This window comes from Xiphophorus maculatus, chromosome 9 (assembly GCF_002775205.1).
Source record: "Xiphophorus maculatus strain JP 163 A chromosome 9, X_maculatus-5.0-male, whole genome shotgun sequence".
Classification (NCBI taxonomy): Eukaryota; Metazoa; Chordata; class Actinopteri; order Cyprinodontiformes; family Poeciliidae; genus Xiphophorus; species Xiphophorus maculatus.
In genome coordinates, this window is record NC_036451.1 from 6570714 (window position 1) to 6596201 (window position 25488).

A 25488-nucleotide genomic window follows, 5' to 3' on the forward strand; every position below is an offset into this window, starting at 1 on the left:
GTGACCTTCATGTGGTAGCTGTACCTAAACACACATTATCCAGGACAATATATGGCACTGATTCAGAAACAACATCAGAACTTTTTTACCAAATCTGAAAAAGAACTAGTTGCTCAAAGGTTCAACGTCCTCTTTTCAGATTAAAATACATTTTAATTTTATTTAATAATCAAGATAGTAGAGAAGCTGAATGTCACAAACATCAACTTCCGAACAGAAAGTGCCGCAGGTGTATCGCCTCCAAGTCACGCCATAGTACCGTAGTAATTCATCCAAAGCAGCCTCCATTGACGAGTAAATACAGTACATAAGGTACATGAACATACTTTATCAGTAGAGTAGCAATTCTGTAGTAAAAATACCTTTTTAACTGGTTTTATATAATATTTGATTTCTTATGCAAAGCTGAATTTTGGGTTTCAATACCTGTAAGTCTTAGCTGTCAAAAAACTGAAGTAACTCAGTCTTTGTGTAATGAATCGATATGTTTGTCTTAAAACTACAGTAATAATAATATTAATAACAAATTTTTATGCAACATTAAAACTGAGTAATACCTTTGGTTCCACTGTTAGCACAAAGATCTCAGCATAAAATACTTCCTGCAAAACATTTGAATAAAATCTTAATTATATTGCAAACCGTAATTAAATTTTACAAAAAATAATTATGATATAAACTTTTCATACTGTTACATCTAACAGGTTCACAACAATAACTAGAGGGATAATAATAATTGTATATTAGTACTAGTATGGTGAGCTTGGTTCATATCCTGTAAGCTGAAAAAAGATACTGAGAGGTTGAGGTTACATAAAATTATTAATTCACTCCTTAATTAAAACAAACATGGTCAGAAGGAGACTGGTGCTATAAACTGTATATTCTGCAGGTGTGCAGAAATAACATGAGGGAAAGAGTGAATTGTTTGCAATTTAAAATAAAAATATGCATTGTAAAATAGTTTCACTGAACTGCTATAGATCCTTCTTTATATTAAATACCAAACGTCAGAGGAATAAACTGGGGAACTTATGCTTAGCAGAAAAACAAAACAAAAACCGTGTTTCTGATTTGAGGGTGTGAATATTTGGGGAGACCGTTCAGGGACTTCGAGGGGGGAGAAGAAGTGTTACCGTCTCAGTGAGGATGGCCACGACATGCGGGGCTTCTTTAGTCCGGGTCTCAGTTTCTCCAGGGTCCGGTTGCGGCACAGGTAACGCTCGGTGTCCGAGTTAAAGCGCTGTTTGATCCGTATGTGCGTCCTGGGCTGCCGCCACAGATGTTTGGGCGGCTTGGCGAGCCCGGCTCCCTCTCTGCTCAGCGTCGCGCACTCCATTTTACCGACAAAACTTCCTCTCGACTTTCCAATAACAACAACAACAACAACAACAAAAACAACTGGTTAACTACTATTAATTAAGCGAGGAAATTAGCGCTGGTAACAAACGTGAAAATAAAACACGCGCTTCAAATGAGGCAGAGCTGTGCGCGTGGCGTGCTGGTGCGCTGCTGTCCACGAGCCGGAGTGCTGAAAGCACCGCGAGCCGCTCAGTCTGTCCGCTTCCTGCTGCTTCTCTCCTCCTTCTGCTTCTCTTCGCATCGGTCCTTCTCCCCCTTTTATTGTTCCCTGCCTCAACCTCAGCCGCTCCTCTCCACCCCGCACCGCCTGCCAACTTCCTCCCGCCATCTCCATCTGCTTCCCCACCACTCTCTGTCCTGACTGTCAACCTGCCAATCATGGATGTTACACAACAACGTGCTGTCTTTGCTGAATTTATATGAGCAGGTAAACAAACGCTGCCGTCAGCTACCGCTCAATGATCTGAAAGCTCATTTATTTCAGTAATTTCATCCTAAAAGTGAACATACAGCTCTGTAGCTGTATGAATAACCTCCTGGTTATTCCACCAAATATTAATTTCTGAACTCTTCCCGAGTTAAAACATTAGTTTTGTTGTTTCTAAATGAATATAAACTTGTTTTCTTTGCATTATTTGAGACCTGAAAGCATCTTTTTCGTTATTTTGACCATTTCTCATTTTCTGCAAATACATACAAAATTCTTTGCTTGTAATTTCAGAGACATGTTGTCAGTAGTTCATAGAATAAAAGAACAATGTTCAGTTTACTCAAACATATACCTATAAAGAGTAAAATCAGAGAAACTGATCATTTATTTTCAGAGTTGTATATACACATGCACACAGTTGAAGCCAGATATTTACATTCACAGAATGAAAAGACACAAAAACTTTATTTTCTCACCGTTTGAAGAAAAACAAGAACTAATTTTTACGTTTTAGCTTAGTTAAAATTGCCAAAATTATTTATTTTTTTGTCTATTGTTAGTTTATAAATAACTGAACAGCTTGGCACCAAACTACATTAAATATCTATTGTTGTTGTCATAGCAACCTCCCAGACATCTCAGGTGTTCTGGTTCTGGATCTGCATTCCCAGAACCAAACATGGAGAAGCAGCATCCAGCTTCTATGCACCACTGACCTGGAACAAACTTCAAGAAAACTGCAAAACAGCCGAAACACTGACTAAAAAGCCAGCTGTCTAGAGTTGCTTTTGAAACATTATTAAAGAAACATTACTCAACATTTCAATAATTGTTGACTGTGTGTTCGATAACTTTGCATTTTTGTGTTTTTATGTTGTAAAGTTCTTTGAAATGCCTTCTTGCTGAAATGTGCTATACGAATAAACTTCATATATTGATTTAAAAAATTTGACCCAAGACATTCAGTTTAAAATCAAGATTTTCCTGATACTGACCAAATGTATGTAAACTTTTAAATTCTAGGAAAGCTACAAAAAAACTAAAAAATGTAATTACAAATCATTTTCATGATTCTACCTAAGCTAACAGAAGAACATTTTTGTTGGCTTTAGCTTGAGACATTGAGAAGAAAAATGTGTTTGTGTGTTTTTATTGGGTGTATGTAAATATCTGGTTTATTATAATGAATTCTTCATGAGTATCTTGAAAGTATTGAAGCAGCCGTTACCTCAACAAAGTACCACCACACCAACACAAACACAATATACAGTTATAAATATGTAAACATATATATATATATATATTAATATATATATATGACCTTTTGTCTTATTTACATTGTACTAAAAAGCAACAGAACTTCAACTTTTCCATAGAAAGAAGGCAGACAGAGAAAGAGCAACAGGTAGTCAATACTTTTAGCAGGACTTGTTGCAGCCTTATGCCATAAAATGTCATAAATCTGCAGAAATTCATCATCCTGAGGGGAAAACATGAGCTGTGCTAGTCGCTAACAAGCCGATTATCCAACATGATTTTCAGTGTGAAACAGCGATCTTTACTCTGCTGCAGAGAAACTCTCTTCATCATTATTGTCTCAAAAACTGGAAGCACACATAGGTCTCAAAATTGGCAGGTTTTATGTCTAGACAGAAAGGACAGAGGTACGCACTGCCTTGCTAAATTTATACACAATAATAACTTTTAAAAAAATGTTGTGATAAACTTATAAATGTACAATGGAGTTGGATGTACAGAATAGAATTACTTTATTCATCCCAGCAGGGAAATTATTTTGCAGTTACAGCAGCATAGAGGCAAGACACACAACAACCACCACTGAGTAGCAATTGTAGACAAAATTAAAATTAAAATAAAATATAACATGCTGTCAATATAAAAAGCAGCTTAGAGCAGTCCTTGCAAAGATTCAAAAAAATGCAGATACAGTATGTATATGTAAATATATGTACAGCAAGTGTGCCACAGTGCAGTTGTGCAAAATTGGACTGATTAGTGTGATTGTATGTGGTGCACCAGCAGAAAGCAGCAGGAAGTGGCTGAGGCATTTCAACTTTCAACATTTTTATAATAAAATTGCTGAATGTATAGAGCAGCTGAAAACCGACAGAGACATAACCCATGGTTACTCTGGAGGAGCTGCAGCAATACACAGCTCAGGAGGGAGGAACGATTTTAGCCATGCTCTCCACAAATCTGGCTATGAAGGAAGAGCTGAGCTGTTTGGAAAAGAATTAGAAAATATATTTATTTAAATTAAACTTTTTAGGTGTGTGGAGGCAAGGAAACACTGCACCATGAACTACAGCTAGGCAAAAATAAATATATAATCCTATTAAAATGCATGTTAATTCGTGGTTGTAACATGATGAGATGTGGAAAAGTTCAAGAAATATAAATGCCTTTGCAACACAGAAAATTTAGAAGGACTCACACCTGTGACTTTCCAGTGATTGTTTCCTTCCTGCTGTTGCAGTAGCTTTAATTATCACCTCTAAATATAAAAATCCCCTTTCTATGAGCAAAGCTGCAACACGTACTGTCACTCAAAAAGATAAAGATGTTAAAAAAAACTGTTATATCCTCAGTGGCTGCATGTGATGAACCTGCAGATGGTAAAATCACATAGAGCTAATTAGCTGCAGATATTTGTCCTGCTGAGTTCACCAAAAAGAGATCCAGACTCCGTCATTGTGACAGACAAACCGAACATCCTGATAAACATGTCACACATTATTCCTCCAATTCAACATACACGCATCAGTTTCTGCAGGGCAGATAGAAACAAAGGTCATAATTCAGAGGTGTGGAGACACTGAAAGGTCAGAGAAACATGCCTTAGAAATCAATCTCAATCCAAGAATTGGAAACTGTAAAACACCGATCAGGTCAGACATCGCCTCTCATTTGGACAGAAGCACATGATGGCTAACGATGCCACAGAATAACAAATACTGCTCTTTTCTAGGAAAGCAGCTTCCTTTTAGATACCTATCAAACCTTTCAAACGTTTTTGTCACTTTTTAATCATTTCAGCAGGGGAACAAACAGCAAAAAGAAGTAAGTTGTTAAAAAATAGATTTTGAGGAATGTTTCCTGTAATGAACTGGTTCATCCAGGATGCAAGAAAGCAAGAGAGAACAAAACTTTCCAGTAAAATAATAATAATTAAATAATACGGATTGCAATTTTTTGTCTGGTTACCAATCTTTAAAAACCTGATCTACCAATTCTGATTTTGGCAGATACCAACTTCTTTTTATTTAAAATGTCACTAAACATAGCAAGAAAGTTGCTGAACTGGTAACAGGGGTGACTATTGCTAACTGCAGAAACGACCTGGTGGGGCGGTTTGTCAGTCAAACCTCTCACTGCAGAGCAGAAGAAGACACTGGTGGATTTTATAGGCCTTTGCTTTACATGTAAGTATCATCCGATCTCCCAAAATGAAAGAAATCTGAGCCAGTTTTTCTGCACCTCTATAAAATAACAGACACCACTGAAAAAGCATGAGAAAGAACAGAAAAAAAAGAAAATGGAATAATTCTCAGCCTCAGAACTGGAGAGAAAAAAAGGAGGAAAGAGAAAAAGACTGAAATGTCTCACTGACCGGAGCTCATCATGGCTGGCCAAGGCTTGGCTGTAAATCTCCTGCAGTCGGTCAAGTGGGATAACATTAATGGCAGACAGACGCCGCGTCTCTCGTGGATGTTGGTCCTGACACGAATGTCTCCGCCACAGAGGAGGCAACAACAACGGGCCGGAGAAACGGCGCCGGACCACCTGCTGGACGGTCGGAAGAGACTCCCGACGATTCTGCAACACAAAGGAGAAAATAGAGTGCGTTAATTTGCAATCGAATGGTTTTGTCATCAAAAGGCTAGGATTTTTATGTTTAATGCAATGGAAACATTTTTAGTTTTTTACTCTCCATATCTCAGCTCACAGCAACATGTTTTAATGCAGGAGCTGCTACTAAATGAGGAAGACACAAAGTTTAAAATATAAGCACAAAATTATTATCTATGACATGTCAAGATGTGTGTGAAGTTCATCCAGGCTGCAAGGCAGCGAGAGAGCGCAAGACTTTCAGCAGATGGAAGGAGAGCTGGATAGATGTAAATGTCTGCAGCTATTTTAAAAATCTCAGTGGGTCAAAAATGTCTAAGAAAACATAAGTAGACTGTTGTTTTAGTTACAAATACAACAAAGATGAAGAGCCCACTGCACTGAACCCCACTGAAAACCTCCTGGTTATTCCACCAAATATTGATTTCTGAACTCTTCCTAAGTTAAAACATTAGTATTGCTGTTTCTCAATGAATATAAACTTGTTTTCTTTGCATTATTTGTGGTCTGTGGTCTGGAAGCACTGCATCTTTTTGTTATTTTGACCATTTCTTATTTTCTGCAAATCAATACAAAATTTTTGAAATGAATTTCAGAGACATGTTGTCAGTAGTTCATAGAATAAAAGAACAAAGTTTATTTTACTCAGACATATAAAATCATAGAACTGATCATTTTAAGTGATTTTAAGTGTATTTTTTACTTTGTTAAACTTACACAGATTATTTAGGAACTGCAGCAAAATTTAATTGAGTCGAGCTAAAATTATGCAACATATTTCCTATTTCTAGTGCATATTAGGACAAAATTATGAGTTATTACGGTTACCAACGCTTAAAAACCATCACCTCTCATCTGCGCATATACACTGCTCAAAAAAATAAAGGGAACACTCAAATAACACATCCTAGGTCTGAATGAAAGAAATATTCTCATTGAATACTTTGTTCTGTACAAAGTTCCATTTGCACAACAGCAGGTGACATTGATTGTCAATCAGTGTTGCTTCCTAAGTGGACAGTTTGATTTCACAGAAGTTTGATTTACTTGGAGTTATATTGTGTTGTTTAAGTGTTCCCTTTATTTTTTTGAGCAGTATATTTTATGTAAATTCCTTAGATAAGATCCATGTGTGCATAACAAGATGTGAGCTAAAATAATCACTGTCACAGTTATAAATAGTTTAATAAATAAGTCTCTGAATAAACAATGAATTCACATGTGTTGATGGAGGGACATCTGCTCAGTTCGCCCTCAGGGGATGGCAAACACAACACAAACACTTTTCACATCTGACACTAAGTAAGTAGTTTGTTTGTCTACTTCCCTAAGCATCAAATTAGCTGTGTGTGTGTGTGTGTTGTGTGTTTGCTCTCTTTTCTCATCCATTAGATGTTCAGTGATGCGGAGCAAATTGATAAGACGACTGGATGACAGACAGCAGCTTTGTCTGGCTCAGAAAACAACTCTAAATGTGCGACTTGGTGTAAGCAATAAAGAAACAAAATGGCTTCTCTTAAATTAATCAGGTCAAATGAGATAAGAGAACTAAGAAAACATGGAAGCTCAAAGAACTTCTGCTTTTTATGATACTTTGGTGAAATCTGTGTTTTAGAGAAGATCTGAGCGTTGATGGATATTGATCTCATCTGTTTTTACCGGACTGGTTCTCTCAAGCATGAAAAACAAAACATGACTGTCAGCTTCTCACTTCACCTGTTACTACATTGAACAACCTCTTCTCAGATAAAATCTCTCCTCTGTTTTTACTTTTTTTTTACTTTTGTTTACAAACAGCCCCGCTGCAACCTTTAAATAAGAACAACACAAGGTAAAATTCATCTAAACGTCTTTATGCTTCAGAAGAAGTTTGCATTAGATGCTGCCCAACATTGTCAGAAATGTCGTTTACACCTGATCTGGTAATAATTGAAGTCATTTGTGGCGTTGCACAAGTCACAACGAAAGCAATTGAAAAAATTTATTTTAATCTGCTGCTTATTTCTCACCTTTTCACAGCTGTCCACTCTCAGTGGGAAGAAGGTGAGATTATTGAATGACCTGTTTTGTAAAGCTACAGAGTAGAACAAAGGGTCTGAAAGCCGACATATGGCTGAAACACACACAGCTGCACATTACTAAAGAGTAAAAATACAGAGTAGAGATTTATTCAGGTGGACGTTTGGATACGAGCTGCAAAATCCAGCACAGACACGTTGCAACATGACGTCACGTGCACAAGATCCCGCTACCGTTGGTGAAATGTTTGCGTGATTTTTGGGGGGTTTTGAATCCTGATACATTAGTGGAGCTGCTGTCAGTGAGTTGCCGTGGCAACCGGTCTGCGCGTATGTGTGCAGCGTAGCCGACACAGAGAGCGAGAAAAGAGAAGAATACAAATAATAACTGGACTGTTCGATCGCAGCAGCAAGTAAAAGAATAATCTTTTTGTCCTACAGCGTTACATGCATTCGTGAAATTTCCAGACATAAACAAAAACATGCAAGGTGTCTAGAATTACAAAAGTTGCTCATAGACTAAGGGAGTCCAAAGTCTGGCCCAGGGGCCGTTTGTGGCCCTCAAAGTAGTTTTGTGTGGCCTCTGGTTGAAGTGTGGGAATTATTTAAATGGGCCTCCAGCAAATGGAGCCGATGGAGACTTTTTGTGTTTTTCTTTGATTTTCAGCAACAAATCTTAAATAGAAAAGTGTTCAGATGACAGACCTGCTGTCACAATAACATATTTTGCTGGATGATAAATTGTTGCAGTAATTATTACAATAAACATTAATATTATTGTTTTGAGACCATTTTTGACTATGAATTATAGCATAATTATGCAAGTTTGCCCTCTGAAAAACCAATAAACTTTAATTCTGTTAAAAAAAAAAACACTCCACACTGGAACTACATGGTATTTTAAATATCCAAAATAAATAAACAAAACAACTAAAATCATAAATAAAATGGATTATAATGTTTCTGCAAACAAGATTTCTCTTCATGAGTCAAAATGTATCAAGATAACACAGAGGCAGAAAAATCTTAAATAAACAATAATCACCAAAATATACAGATTATAATCTCTGAACACACAGAACATGAATGACTTGCTGACTCCTGGTTTTCCTATTAGTATTAGTATTTCTTAAATAAAATTTAGCAGCAGATTGTTTCTTTGCATTAGTTTTTGTTCTCAGGTATGATAAAACTGATTTATTTATCTAAATACATAAGAAAAACACCATGTGACTATCACTTTTTCAGGTTTCTGTTTTTTTTGTGTGTGTTTAATGTTTAATGTAGCCGACATTAAGGGGTGCAGACATGATATCAGGTTTCCCCCCACCACCATCATGGAAACTGGGTTTCCTGTTCACGTTTAATTTGAGCGTAACCCAGTTAGTCGAGGTAACCCAGTTAGTCGAGGTAACCCAGTTAGTCGAGGTGTCCGCCTCTGGTTTAGAGTCAGCGTAGTAAAGTATGCTTCTGGTAACTGAATTACTCTCTTTCTCTGACCTAGTTATTTAGGCAAAGAAAGAGATTTTATTTCATTTTTTATTGATGGAGAGAAAACACAAAAAACAAAGCTTTTGAACTAAATGCAATTCTCTAGTTTTAAGTGACACTAATCTCATCTTCTCGCTAAAGTTGGCACTTTTATTTTTAGTTTCATAGTTTATTTATTCAGCACCATCTTTTTGTTTTTGCTTCAACATGCTCCTTTGTCGCTGAGGTGTTGAGGCTTTTCTTGCCTCCCTCTCACCCATCAGCAGCAGAGACGAAGCAGCTGGCTGCGTTATCACCTGGCCAGCCTCCCGCCATGACACTCGCAGGAAGTGAGAATGAGATGGAGGCAGCAAAGCGTTTGTGATCAGACGGGAAGGTGGGTTCTCAGCAGGTTCTGCGCTCGCCACGCTTCTCCATTAAGCAAGAGCGCCGCATCAATACCTGTGAGTCAACAACTCACCCCAAGTGCTTTGTCATATGTGCAGCTCAGTGTGGCACGACACAGCCAGGCTTGAACCTCACATCTCACCTCCATTAAGTCACTGAGAAGTAGCATGTCAACGCCGAGTGCGATCACTCTGACACAACGTCATCTGGGAACAACCTACATCCATTTTATTTCTGGTATAATATAGACTTTAACATCTTCTTTAACATCCACAGATAAAAACACTGACACAAATGTACTCTGAGGATAAATAACAACACCCATATTCATTTAAGGGTTTCGAGTGTTGAGGGGGTTTTTTTATGGAAGAGGATTAGGGCCACCGAAAGAAAAACAAAAGAAGAATTCTGAGTTTAAAGTCAGAATTCTGAGATTAAAGTCAGAATTCTGAGTTTAAAGTCAGAATTCTGAGATTAAAGTCAGAATTCTGAGTTCATAGTCATAATTCTGAGAATTCTGAGATTAAAGTCATAATTCTGAGATTAAAGTCATAATTCTGAGTTGAAAGTCAGAATTCTGAGATTAAAGTCATAATTCTGAGATTAAAGTCATAATTCTGAGATTAAAGTCAGAATTCTGAGATTAAAGTCAGAATTCTCAGAATTCTGATATTTCTCCGTCGTGTTTGTTGCTACCATGTGCTTGTTCTAAATGAAAATTAGCACTTTCTTTGATTTTCAATTTTGACTTCCAACGATTCACTTCCTGCTAAAGAGCCCCCTGGCGGTTGATGAAAAAACTACAGAAAAGCCGCACCGGGCGACAAGCCCCATGGTTCACAGTGTGGGAAAAAAAAGTAGCGGCTTGTAGTCCGAAAAATACGGTAATTTCAGTGGCCTTCACACAAAATATTGAAATTCAGGAATAAAAAAAATGACATCAGGGTTTATCAGGTTGAGAGTTTGGGTGAAGACAAAAACATCACTATAATAATTATTACCAATAACTCTATAGATGCTTTTATATCACCATCACTACAAACCAAAGACAGAGTCTTGGTGGCTCACTTCCATTAACTGCAAAGCTAATTTTCCATTTAACACTTAAGTGCTTTTCTGAATTGTGAATAATTTTTTCCAGTTCTAAAGTGCTAATTTAATTGGCTGTTTTGTAAACTTTAAGTTTAATAAAGTTCAACTTCTGTGTTGAAGTTTTGTTTTTTGTTTTATATTCATGCTCTTATTTTGAAGGAGGTGAGGACTGTTCTATTTCCTCTCCTTGTGTTTTCTCTCTTTTTTTCCCCAAATATATTTATTTCAAACAAGAAACATACAGGAATAAAATAAAATACAGACAGTAGAGAACAAGAACTAAAAACGCATAAATTATAATGTCAAAATTTAACTGTAGTCTCTCAAGAGCAGATATAATATGAATTTAAGTTTGTCACACTTTTAAAATTACTCTTGGTAATTTATTTTCTATTTAAGTATTTATTTTCCTCCACAAGTTTATAATCTTGTATTTTTTTTTCTTTTGGTGTTGTCTCTCAAACTTCTTCTCTTTTCTTATTGCATTTTTGAAAAGAATGTGGCAATTACTCTTAACTGCAGCTAATCAAAGGCTGTGGAGTCACAAAAGAAATCCTCATAATTTGGCTCCACACATCATCCATCAGCCTTGTTTTTCATGACAAACAAACAAGAATCATTCATAATTCAGTCTATTGTGTTCAGAATAAAGGAGGATGTTTCACCTCATTAACGAGGCTGGATGGCTTAATAAACCAAATCTGCATATTGTCAATACATGCTGAGCAAAAGATAAAGTGTGAATAAATTGGAGTGATGTTCTGCTATTTAACCAGGAAGCAGCTGTTGGTGTTGAAAGTGCACTATGATCAAACCAAAAACACTAATGAACCAACATATTTCATAAAATAGTCATAAAATATGAAATAAAAAAAACTGAATTTATGATATCTCAACCTTTGTCATTATTACTCACGTTTTAAAGTCATTCAAGCTTAAAATAAACATTACTGCTTGTACCTTTATTAAATTTCTCAGAGTGTTGATGTCAGGATATAATAATGACATAAAATATGCTAAATGCAGCCGGGCAGACAGGTTGCCAATCCGAGACGATTGGGCCATGCAGTATAATCTTATTTCCAGGAAATTTCCACTCAGCCGCCATCTGCTCTGCAGGACATTTACACTCCTCTATGGTCTCACACACCAAACATACGCTCACACGTCGAAGAAACTCGGCACACAAACAGCAAAAGAGCTCAGCGTGTGAAAAGTGTGAGACGGCAGAGAACATTAACCCTTCATAAACTCATCTCAGCAAGAGAAGCAGAGAAGAAAACGAACACCAAACCGTTATGATGCTGAGAAGAGCAGAGATGTTTAAGACTCCCTGCTGGGTCTACGTGTGTGTGTGTCGCAGCAGATCGCCAGAGGAAATCTGCTCTTCTAAAACAAAAAAAAACAAAAAACATTTAACTGTATGTTTGATGTTGCCCAGAAGTTCAGAATGTAATTAACGTTACTCCAATTGTGTCACTTAAAACCGCCTCTGTGTGGGTTTCTCTTTATTAACTCAATTAACTCTGCAGGCTGAAAAAGAGCTTTTTCTAAAAATAAAGTGTTTATTTTCAGTTCCAGGGGAATACTAAAAGACAAAATGACTGAATGTCTCTGAAACGTTGGGACAGCAAACAACAAAGAAAATGAAGAAGTTAAAAAGAAAAACATGACATATTCTTTTTTAAAAAAAAACCTCAAGAGTTTCACTGTTGCTTTTCTATGTTCCTACAACAGGAAGCTGTGCTGAAATTCAATTTGGGGGCAGATGAAAATAATTAATCACAGTGAAAAGGCCATTTGATGAAAGAATTGAGGTTAAAAATGAGAATAATTGGAGGCCGGCGACATTTTCTTTTTGTGTCAAACTTCCATATTTTTTAGAGTTCTCACACGTTATTCAGCCAAAAAGTCTAAATAGAGAAACCTTCACCTTGAATTTATAGCAGATGATTTGATAGTGGTCAGGCTCCAAAAAACCAGAGAATGGGTGCCATATTTAGACAAAATTATATGTAACAAAGTCTAGAACCGGAATATATTCTCAATATTCTCTTGTTTTTAGGCTTCACATTAGAAACATTAAAACCAGAGTTTGCAGCACAGGAACCCTAAATGTTGCAGATTGTCATCATTAGAGGTGGGAGGAAAAACTCGTCCGTTTCACACTGGAACAGATCGAGCTCACAGACTCTTAGCTTACATTCACACAGCAGGTAAATGCGACACATATTCAACTTTTTAACGGCAATCCGAACGACCCAATTCAAATCTTATCCCCCCCAAAAAAGAAACAAATTTCATATATGGTACTAAGTCAAATAAATATCCAATTGTTTTCTGCAGTCGTGTCACATTTTATCCGACTTTTACATCATTGATGTGAAACATGCGTCATAATTCTGCACCAGAAGAAGCGAGACGCAGTAAATCTGGACGTAAATAAGTGCGGAAGCACATAGCACCAACACATGACTTTAATTTTTCTTCCTTCCTCTTGTTAGTTTCCTTTGCTAAAACACTTTAAAATTGATCCATAAACGGCTCTAACCATTATTACTTCAGTAAACATTGCGCTGCTGCATGACGTCTACGGTCTTCTGCGCATCCGGTTCGCTTTGTGGTCAGAACCTGCTCACACAGACGTCTGATTGCAGTCGGATGTAAATAACAGTATGAACAACCACACAGCAGAAAACTGTGGAGTTTCTACAAAATTAAGAAGTAGTGAACTTCCAATAAGCTAATTTTACCACTAATGACAGCCACTCTTCTGTAATAGACATTTGTATAAAGGATTTTTTTAAAAAGGAGTTGTAACAAAAAAAGAAGAGGAAATGGATTAAAACATGGACTATAATATAAACTATCTTATCTCCACTACAAATAACTATGACTATGGTTCTTTTTTTGGTTTAAAGATGAAATTTTGTTTGCTTCACATTAAAAAATAACTCATTAAAAATGCTCTAAAGTTGAGCTAATACATTTTCAAATGAAGGTTTTTCTTCCCCCTAACAAATTCACAATCACATATTCTCTCTGAATACATTAACACACTGAGCTAGATAGACATGTTATTAACATTCATCATAAAAGGCTTTTCACTCAGTGGAGCAAAGCTCATTTGATCAGCGCCTCTGTGAGCCTGTTTTTGTTTGAACAAGGAGCTGAAGTAAGAAGAAAACCTTTTATAACCTTTATTCAAGTTAACATCGTCATTTGACAGGCAGACAGATAACAGCTGCAGAGATGTAGAGAGTTAGGAGAGCATAAGAGAAGAAGAAGAAGACATTAATCTTACTTACCTGAAATCTAGACATTGATGCTGGTTAGATGTCCAACAGTGAGACAGGAGCTGAAACGAAAACAGAACAACGTGTTAAAGTGATGGACAACATGTCTTTAAAGGTTTAAGTCTTCTGATTCTTAAGAAAGAGAAATAAAAATAAAACACAGAAACTTCCTGCTTTATAGGTTTATCACAATAAACAATAAATCAATTAATCGCATGATAAATTAAGAGAAGCTCAATCATTTCCATTTGCTTGATTTATCGTTTTTCTCTTTTCTCTCTCTTCAGTTTCCCAACTATCCCTTTTTTTGAAAGATTATTTTATTTACAGAGACTTTTAATTAATTTTATTTGTTGTTTCTGTTGTTTTCTTTATTTACTTTGGATATTTAACATATCTCTCAGTTAGAGTGTTTAAGAATTTAAAGTTTATCGACCTTTGAGAATGTGATCTTGTGTTTTTATGCCATTAGTACTATTATATTGCTTTAAAATGTTCTCAAAACAAGAATATTATAAGTTCTGAGACAATTTATCGTCTAGCAAGATTTGTTATCTTGTCAAGCATTAAAGACAAATGCATTATTAGAGATTTAAGTCGTTCATATTGAGCTTTCAACCTTTTTCTACTTTGATGTAATCTTTCACCCTTATGAATTTTAAAACATGAAATATATAATAAATAAATAAACGAATGGAGAACGAGGCGGGTCATTTATAAACTCTTTGTCTGACTCATCACCAGCCAACGACTGGACCAGAAAGAGAAGACACAGGAGCTAAAAGCCTTTTTCTCTTCAACCAGAAAGTGAAATAAATTTATTTAAACACTTTTTATACTCATACTTTTAACAACAAAATCAGATCCACTGAGTCCTGAATCTACACAGCCAAATAAAATCAGCAGAAGAGAGAAAAGATTCACGTTTAAATTACCTCACAAAGCTTTTCAGAGATGATTGGTAACAAGAGGTAAATTAACTGCAGGTCAACCTGTCCTTCATTAACACTTAATCAGAGCTACAATTACAACTCCAGCAGAGACTTGACCTTTAGTGCTTTTATTTGACATTTAATTTACAGGGTTTGTCTGCTTCTCTGTGGTATTGTCACAAAGTATACTCTACCCACAGTAAAACTTTAAATAAACTCACCCTCTATCTATTATTTAGTTGAGGAAAATGCCACTTTAAAAAATAACTGCTTCCTTGAAAAATCACAATATATCAATAACTATGAAATTAATGTAAAATAATCTACTATATTATTGTAACAGAAGCATTTTCCCATCTTTAACAACGTCCAATCTGTAAACTTGTACATAAAACAACATTATCTGTTTTTCCAAACATGTCATGTCAAATTATTTATTTACACTTCATCATATATATAAGGCAGAAATACTACAAGAAAATTATGCTCCTGCACTTAAAGAATCATTTATTTTCCTGTGGTGTGAGTAAGCATGAAGGACACTGAGGACAAAATCAGCAAACTAGTAGATTTAATTTTCTTCCAAAAATACACGAGGTTGCCTAGATGGATTTCTCACATTTCTTAGGTCAACAATATTCTTCAACTGGTGCAACGACATCTCCATTGTTACAGGTGTGTGGATTTTGTCTGAACCAGCACTTCCACTAGAGGGCAGAAAATCATAAAGTCATCCATCATAACAGTAGAGTACTGATGTAATTATTTTAAAGAAGAAAAGAAGGTGAATACAGACAATTAGTTCAAGCTTCACTCCAAGAGTTTGTGTCTCAACTGTTTCTCTCATAATCTCAGTTCTTTGCAGGATATTCAGTTCAGTCAAAGTGAAGATATTTATAGATTAAAGATTTTTATTCTTCCTTATCGGTCATATGTTAGAATATATCACTGTGCTGGAGATGCAAACAACTGGAGCGTCATTTGAACTGCAGAACAAGTTATACAACTAAATAAAAGTGGAACAGGAACTACCAAGGCCTGGTAGCCCAGATGTTTGTTTTTTGGAGAGCAAAATTTATTATCATCAAATAATCCTGTATTATATTCTGTTTGTAGTGCAGGTCTGTCCAGAAGCAATGAAACAACACGTCACAATATCCTGTTATTAGTTTAAATTAGTTTCACTCTACGATGAGAGAAACTGAAGAGCAGAGGAGAAAATAGATATTTTTATTTTTCATTGTTGATACTTGAACCTCAGCCTTCTGCCAAGAGCAAATAAACAAAGCAATCATTTCCAAAAAGGTTTTTAGGTCTACACAATATTTTTGATCTCTTTATAGAGTCGGAGCATCACGGGACTAAAAACATAGCAGCGACACATATTTGTTCAAACACGAATAAATGGAAAATATTTTATATTAAACCTGAATCAGGACTTTTATTAAAATATCCAGAACCTCTGGAGGTAAAACCATAAGTTTATACTTTAATAAAACAAACTAGTCTCAAAAACGATAAAGAGTAAGCAGAAGAAAAACTGCACTGAATTTCTTAGGAAAGAAAACCTCAACTTCTCAAATTCTTTGAATCAAATAGCATGTTTTCTTCATCAGGGTTTCATTATTAGCCATCCAGTTCTGTCTGTTTGCTACGAGCTCCGGTGGCTCAGACGGGCAGGATGTGGAGAACTGAGCTGCAAATTTACACACAGATCAATCTGATCTGCGTCAGCTGGATTCAAAGAACTTTGTGAAATACGGAAGCTCATAAAGGCAAATTTTATCTGCCTCTCAGCCTGATTGTAGGCTTTGAAAGTAAGTTTTTCACATCCTTTTTTTAAGCATGGGGTTTCCTTCCTTTGTGGTACTGTATGGTACGATAATCGCAACATGCTGAATAGTCTGTATAAATAACAAAGCAATTGACAACTTTACACAGAAACTAGAATTTATGTATCATTCTTTGTTGAAATCAGAGGCGCAGAAAAAATTTAGTTATTTAGTTATTTGTTTGTCCAAGTAGATATGGACAATAAATCAATAACAATATTTATCACAATAGAGATTAGACCAATATCTATAGATAACACATCTGATAAAATTTTCAATAACTTTACTGAACTCCAATCCAGAACCGCACAGCATTCTGGGAGATGTAGGCAGAGGAAAGACTTTAACCACTCAAATCCTCACAGATAGCTAAGCTAGGTTTGTGGCATCAACTAACTCACTGAATCTTTGGTTACCTAGCAACAGCCTGTAGAGTTTAAGGTTTTGCCACTCTGCCTCATAACTGCTTAAAAATAAAAAATACTGGCCTGGAGTTAAAACTGTGGATAAAACAGGAAAAGGTGTGTCACTAGTTAGGTAGTATTTCAAATATTTAAAACAAAAACATGTCAGTAACTATTGATAGTGACTGATATGAAACACTTATATCATAATATGTTTATCTATGACTGAAAACATTATGTCCAACACCTGACTGGCCCAATTTTAATAAAGGTACTAAGCACTAATAGCGCACAGAGACAACAACACTCAGTTGTAACTATAAAGTGTTAAAAGGGTCAAACCTAGTTTTCTCTGTTTCCTGTACATTCAGGCAGAAGCTTCAGCGAATAACAGGAAGTTGAATGTACTACAGCAAAGTTGGTCTGATGTCACAGTACAGTAAAAATCACATTTCTACCAGAGCTAACTGAATTATTTATGCTACTAAATAATGCACTGAACTGAGTTTAGTAATATAGGAAGCAAATAAGAGCTTAAACTGTGAACATCAAAATCTGCAGAGCATTGTAATATTGTAATATTCTTCCTATTTTTTATTCCTGGAAATAGGAAGAAAGACAGTTTAACGTGCTGAAGGCGGAGTGTCGGAAAAAGTAGGAGTTTCTTAAAGAGCTAGACGTCCAAATTCAAGATGTTGAATTGCTATGTCAAATTTCTTTTAAGTTATGTTTGACATATAAAGCATTTTTATAACAATCTTCAGTTGTTATAAAAACCTTCAACTGTTTATAGCACAACAGTTACTTGGTTGTGCTATAAAATGCCATTATGTGACTAACAAATACATATTATCTCCCCTTTAATGAAGTGATTATTCAGCATCTTTGATTAGATTTTACTCAGTCAAAACGTTTTTTGTTTAGCAGTTGTAAACATTCATTTCTTTGGCCATCACTAACTATAGAATGGGAAAAGAATGGAGAACTAATTTAACTTTGTAAAACTGCAGAGCAAATGGCCTTTCACTGAAATGATAGATCTATGCATTTCTACTGTTTTGAAACAGGAAGTTCATTTTTAAGCTGCAGCTACAGCTCACATCGTAAATCATTACTTGTGATTTAACGCTTTGAAGCTTGATGTAACACTTTATGTCCAAAGAAGAAAAGAGGCATTTCAGTGGCCCAAAAACCTCCTGGCGTCGTGAAATGCTCCTCTGCAGTCTGCAGGAGCTTTTTCATCTGAGCTCTTAGCTCTAAGCTTAAAAATGCTTTTTGGCAGTGGCAGCCACAGCAGTGAGAGTGCACTCTGACATTCTGCCGTGATCGTTTCCAAGGATATCGCTTCTCAAAAATAATGACAGCCTGACTTTTCTCAGATGAGAGCTGACATTTGCTGTTTCTCCAAGGAAGACATACTTCCATGAAAAGCCACAAATGTCTCTAACAATTTAATTAACGAAAACGTCTCCATCCCTCAGGTAACACGACTGACTATAATGATCTCTGTTATTTAATATCAGGAGGGCTCCTACTAAGTCTGTGGGTTCTGTAGCAGAGTCAACCAAAACTTCAGACACTAATAATCTCTAATTAAGGTAGATACAGCAGGCAGGTAAACTATTCAGTTCAGTTCAATTATAAAGCACAGATTAAAAAATAAACTTTACCGGAAAATCAAAAGGCTGGTGTTGTGATCTTGGTTCTCCAAGCTCTTGGTTAAAGTTTCAAAACAACGATCATATTGAATTTTATAGCAATGTGAAAGCAACCGCAATGGTTAACCCATATTATGCATATCCATTCGCCTCAACATCCAGCAACCACCAACCAACAAGGAAATCCTTTAAAACTGCAGATAAAATAAATAAACTGGACCTTTTCGGGTCTTCCAGTAAGCCTGTTAGTAGACTCCCATATCCATTTCTGCTCAATCAGTCTGCCATATAATGAGTTTAAAAGACAAACTGGAAGAGCGTGTTCCTACAGAGCACTTAACCTTTTCAAGGTTTAGTCACATTACAGGCATCAGCTGTATTTTACTGAGATTTTATGGGACAAACCAACACAAGAGCACAATGTTGTGCATAAATGTGAATAGAAAGGAAAATGATACGCTGCTTTTAAAGTTTCAGGCGAGAGACACATCAATTTGTGTCTCTAGGTTTTAGTCTCCAATTTTTTTTTGTGAAACATTTTGAAACCCATGTAACCTTTTTTTTCTTCTGCTTCACAATAGCGAACAGTTTTGCCTAATGGTTCAATTCAATACATTGAAGTTTGTGGTTGTAAATGTAAAAATGGCTGTGAATACTTTGAGTTTGTTCTTCCCAAACCGAGGATCTTCACGCTGAAAGCTAGCAGAGCTGTCAAGCACACCACCATTCAGCCCACAGTGCGAAGCATGTTTCTATTCAGTTTCATGCAAAACAATACTGCAATATTTCAAATTACTAATGTTTATGTCATGTTAAATGTCTAAAAAACCTGTCGCGAAAAGGAATTAATCAATTAATCACAAGATGAATTAAAATGAACATCATTTCTATTCTGAGGATTTCACAATCCATTTTGTTCATGGTTTCGGTTGTAAGTAGTTTTTATTTCTGTTTGATTTATTGTTTCTGGTTGTTGTGTTTTTATTTTGGACATATAAAGTGTCTTCCAGTTCCAGTGTTATTTGTTCTTTACAAGATTAAAGTCTACTCAACTTTAATTTTGTCAATATATTACTTGAACTTTGCCTCAAAACAACAATATTATCGTTTATCGCATAATTGATGGGACAATTTTTTGTCCAGTAGAATTAGTCAGGCCTTTGTATATCTCTATCAAATAAATAGATACAGTGTGGCGTCTTCCTCACTGATTCAGTGATAACGATGAGCTGTTTCGGTGCAAAGCAGATCTGGTGATGCGTTTTTATCGCATGCAGTGGGGAACAGATTCAGCTCAGTTCAGCTTTTAGACTCATTTCTGTTTTTACTAAAACTGTTTCAGTGAACGCTGGTGTCTTTTCTGATAACAGAGCAGACATGCGTGTTGAATAAGACTGATTTCCACACTTCTGTTACAGCCCAAGTTTTCACATACAAATAAAGGTAAAATTATACATGATTTTCAATTTTTAAAAGACGGTAATCAGCAAAAAAAAACATACTTGTTTTTTTTTTTTATTTGACTTTATATTAAATATTCTTTAGGTTTTCTTGCCGTTGTATGGAACCGAATAAAGCCTAAAGTTTTTAAACAACTACCGTAAATATAATACAAGCTTTTGAACATCCCAGAAAAGTCAGTGCCTCATCAGTCATAAAACAAAAAAACCATCACATTTAAATTTTCTCTGTGTTCTGGCCACATATCCACCTAAAAATGAAGCCACATGCTTGATTAAGACAACAAAAACTGTGTGGTTTCTCTCCAACTTGTAACCACATACTGTTGTGAGGGTGTATGTGTGTATATTTGAGTCTATATATATAATTTAAAGTCGTGTGAGGTCTGGCAATAGGGCTGGGCAATAAATCAATAGCAATATGATAGACATGTGATCAATATCAATAGATAATACGTCAGAATATTCAATAATTTCACTGAAGTCCAATCCAAAATCGCACAGGACTCAACCTCACAACCTGGTGGCTTCTACTAACTCTCTCGCTCTTTGGTTACCTAGCAACAACCTATTGCAGTTTAAGATTTCTCCACTGTGCCTCATAACTGCTTAAAAGTAATAATAAAAAAATAAAAAAATAAAAAACATTGTGGATAAAGTAGAAGCCAGGATCACCAGTTTGCTAGTATTTCAGATGTTTTAAAAAAAACAAATCAATAATTATTGACATCGACTAATATGAAACGCTTGTATTCTGATACGTTTTTCAGTCATATCATCTTATGTGACAGTTGACATTGTTTTCTCTCTTAAGAGTAACACATTTAACTCAATTTAACAGTGAAACTTTAGTTAGCAGCTCTGTGAATTTGGTGAAAAGGACAGCAGTAAGCGTACGGGTACTGTAAAGTTTCAAACCAAATGATTCACTAATTACCTCTTCGGCTCTGATCATGCCCTCAAATGGAAGCTGTTATATCTGTGCTAACTGTTGCATTGAATGAATGGACACAATCGTGACTCAGGTTGATAAGAAAACAGAAGATAATTTAGATTTAATCATTGTTTTGCCAGGATTGAGGCAGTTGAGCCCATTTTCTGCTGCATTTTCCATATCTCATAACGTAGCTGTTTCATGTGTGGCTTAGGGAAAACCCTCCACAAGGCACATCAAAGTCGGTAATAATTAGCCTCTCTGAGGTGAAGCGCCCCTGCCGGATTGTCCAATCAGCCACTGTATGGGGTGAAATCTCAAGGCGTCTTTGATGCCACCTTTACGCTGACGCACAGCTGATAGCTGATGTGATTATTAAAAACCTCTGATAAGAACTACACAGAAGTACTGCTGCACCAGAAACACACTACAGAGAAAAAAACGTGACTCACTTGCTCTTTACATCCACAACGGCCATTCCATGAATCATTACAGTTAATATAGATATGGCAGCTGGGGGTTAGAGCAAAGTATGAAACATAAAACCGGCCAGAAGGGTCCAGCGTCTGGCCTTCATTCAGAAAATTTGCTGCTTCATTATGACTTGCTATATTCAAAAATGACAACTGATTGCCTAATAGTACACTTTTTTTACACAAATATTCAAAGATCTCGTTGAATTGACCAAAGTTAAGCGTTAAACGATAAATAATATCAGAGTTTTACGTCTAAACTCCCAGAAAACGACCATATAACCAGCTTTCTGACCTTATATCCATACAAATACACACAAAAAACAACCTCAAGTAACCTTCAGAGCTCCAATTACAATAATCTCCAAATTTTACTCAGAAATCCATTTCCTCTGGCAACCTTACAATAAGACCTTTCTCTTTTCTTATTTAATCAAAGCCTAGTCATCTTCTCAACAGTAAATTCATTGGAACTGACAAGACAAATACCCGTTTTTTCCTGACATATTATCAGTGAGTCATGCATGACAGACAAAAGGCAATCTGAGGCATGCCTCTGCACATGTTTGCATCTCAAACAGATCTCAGATGCAGACAATTGAACGGAGCGGGAAGGGGAATCGGGCTCAGCGTTGGAGCAGAGCGCCATCTACTGGAGGAGCGAAGGGATGATGGGACAGTCAGCCCTGTTTACGTTTGTCAAACTGATGACACTGAGAATTTTTTAAGTTTCCCACGGCACAAAAACAGGTCAGACTGAGGAAACCGCTTGGGGCTATTTGAAAAGTTACGTCACTCCTCTGTGAGTGTAGAAGAAGAAAATCCCTCAAAGAAAGCGTCTTTTGCTCCAACTGATGATGAATGAAGGAGAAGTTCTCACAGGTAAATCCAAAAATAATGGAATAAAGAACTATTTTAAACCACAAACGTACAGGAAAAAATAGTAATCAATAATCTACAGATTTCTTTGTTCTCGCATAAGAGAGCAAGAAACAAAAAGAGAGACACAACGCAACTGATAAAAGTAAAGATAACATCACTTCAATGTTTTTATGAACAAAGCAGATACAAAAGGCAGAACGTTTGTCTTTGTCAAGCGGAGAAGATGTTCTTTGTCTCTGCCGGGGGTCACGGAGACGGAGTGAAGGAAGCAGATATGGAGGAAGGAAGGAGATAAAGGGAGGAAAGGAGGATGGGTAAATATTTTGGGGAAACACATTCCATGTTGGTTTACTCAGAACCCGAAGAGTCCAACAGGGATTACTGCAGTGAGTAACTCGGAAACAATTCAACTGTGGCTGTAGCAAAGTCTTCTTTGTGAACATCTTGGAAGATTATTTGTCAAAAATTAGACAGAAATGTGTATTGAGAAACTACGATGTTGAATCAATACTGAAAAATATGAATTCTTCTAACATTCAACTTTCAGATGAGGATTTTGTTTTATAGGAGTTTCCAAAACTATCTGAATTGAATGACAGTGACCACTAAACAGAAATCGCTTGTGATGTTTGCTATTTACATATTTCTGGGAATGACATTATTAGGAATGATAAAGTATAACAATAGCATATTTATTTGCGTTTTGTATAATCATAAACTATTCGTGTTCACGAAAAAGGGAGTTTATGTTTTTAAGATCAAATATTTACTGCTGCAAATACTATCTTTTACACACAAGGCAGCCATTATGAGTTTTGAGGTTGAGATTAACGAAGAACCTACAAATTTCAATTTTAAATTCTGACATCTAAGGACCTTTTTCTTAATGTTTCCCTTTCAAAACTTCTAAAACTTCCATGTGGAAATAAAATTCTGAATTGCCTGCTTGGGATTTAAATTCAGTTCAAGGTTTCCCCCAGAAAACTTGCTAAGCCCCGTGGTTAAGGCGATAGGCCAGTCATTCATCCAGCGGCCCGTCGTGATTTCGAGTTAAAAAATCTTTAAAGTTGACAGGAAATTTGAAAATATCACTTGATAATTACGTATTCTTGAAAGACTGGAAGATTAACACCGGAGCACCAACTATAAAGTCTGAAAAAATCCAAACAATTTAAAAAACTGAAATAAATAAGCAATGCTTAGCCTGGTGGGGGCACAAGTAAAGCCTGGTGGCCCGCCAGGCTTATAATACACTGGGGGAAACCCTGCTGTTCAAATTCAAAAATACTTTCTGGATCTGAAAGGACATTAAATACGAGAGATATTAATATACATATATGATGAGGAGTTCCTGCAAAGTAAATATGCTGATTGACTGAACTATCCACAGTCGCCACATGCTTACTCCAGGTGAGAGATTACATAATAATCATATAACGCCACATGCATAATTTTTAATACAACCTCTTCAACAAAGTTAGTACTTTAATCAAAAACACGCCATAGCTAATAAATCTGATTACATACATATTAAATATTCTATGTAAAATACATGTAAAGTTATTTTCTTTCCTCATTTCGGTTATGACAACTGTATGTTTAAAAACTTAATTTATCCATTTTTTTAACATTACTAGTTAAAATCCCACACTTAATTGAACTATTTTGTATTATAATCACACTGGAGTGAATTTATCTGAATAAATCTGTCTATATAACTGAAATGATCACAGGACGCAGATCTGTTTATTTTATAATAAAACATATATATGGCATTGTTGTGAATCAGAGCCAGTATGAGTAAACCAAAGTGAATTAATTCAATTAATCCTTTAGTCAGTAATTCACACTTGTATACACACACATACAGCTCCGGAAAAAACTAAGAGACCACTTAAAATTATCAGTTTCTCTGATTTTACATTTTACAGGTATATGTTTGAGCAAAATGAACATTGTTCTTTTATTCTATGAAATTCCAAGCAAAAAGTTTGTATTTATTTGCAGAAAATGATAATTGGTCAACATAATGAGAAAGATGCAGTTCTTCAGAGCTCCAATAATGCAAAGAAAACAAGTTCGTGTTCATTTAGAAACGACAATATTAATGTTTTAACTCAGGAAGAGTTCAGAAATCAACATTTGGTGGAATAACCAGGAGGTTTTCAACGGGGTTCAGTGCAGTGGGCTCTTAGTTTTTTCCAGAGATTTATATATTATGCGAGTGTTGGTATGGTGTTGAGGTAAACCGCTGCTTTAATAACTTTAAATGGACGCCTCCTGATGAATAGCAGCAACCGAACTCCATTATAACGTCAACCTTACAATACGTGAAACCTGGCAACTCTGAACAAGAAGCTGTATTTTTGTTTCACTTTTTAAAACATTTGCATTGAACAAGACGGTGCCAGGGAAGAAGCGGAGCTTCCTACATGAGCGCATCTTCCGTCCCATCATCTCTGCTTTTAAAGCGGAGGAAAGTTTCATCGAGCAGTTTTTCACTCACCGCGGCGGCGGAGGAGTTTCTCCCTCTGGAGGAGCTGGTGGCTCTGAAGGTGACTGTCAGGTTACACTGCTGCACTTATCGCCGCGTCCCATTTTATTGCCGCAGTTAAAAGTTGGTCACTTTAGACTTCAAACTCTGCAACTTGCCACCCGGGCTGCGTGCCCGGTGCCGTCACTGTGACGTCGGCCGTATGGTCACATGACAAGAAGCTGTGGCACGTAAACAATTTTACTACGCCGAGCACGAGGTCTGCTCTGCGGCTCTCTATCTCTGTCTGTCCATTGTTACTTTGCTCCTCTGTAGAGACACGTTTACTCGTCAGATTAAACTTACCTTTTGGAAATAAATACATTCATGCTAGTCCTAAACATGCTTTTCATTACGTCCGCATTTATATATTAGTTTTATTTCCAGAAACAAACATGGAGAAGCAGCATTCTATGTAGAGAAAAATTCTACAA

The 25488-nt window shown here is 36.2% G+C and overlaps 1 protein-coding gene across 2 annotated transcripts in view; it reads right to left on the bottom strand.

Moving 5' to 3' along the window:
- pde4c (phosphodiesterase 4C) overlaps window positions 1-25186 on the bottom strand; it is a 113656-nt gene extending 88470 nt beyond the window's left edge. Inside the window, exons 1-3 of one of the 2 annotated variants that reach the window (XM_023339462.1) lie at window positions 25028-25186; window positions 13959-14008; window positions 5424-5629 (exon numbers count right to left, since the gene is read on the bottom strand). In XM_023339462.1, coding sequence (XP_023195230.1) covers window positions 5424-5629; window positions 13959-13973 — 221 coding nt within the window. In that variant the 5' untranslated portion in view covers window positions 13974-14008; window positions 25028-25186. Of the gene's footprint in view, window positions 1-1136; window positions 1628-5423; window positions 5630-13958; window positions 14009-25027 lie in introns of those variants that run through there. The other variant, XM_023339464.1, reaches the window with a different exon arrangement.
- Window positions 25187-25488: the final 302 nt, after the last annotated feature.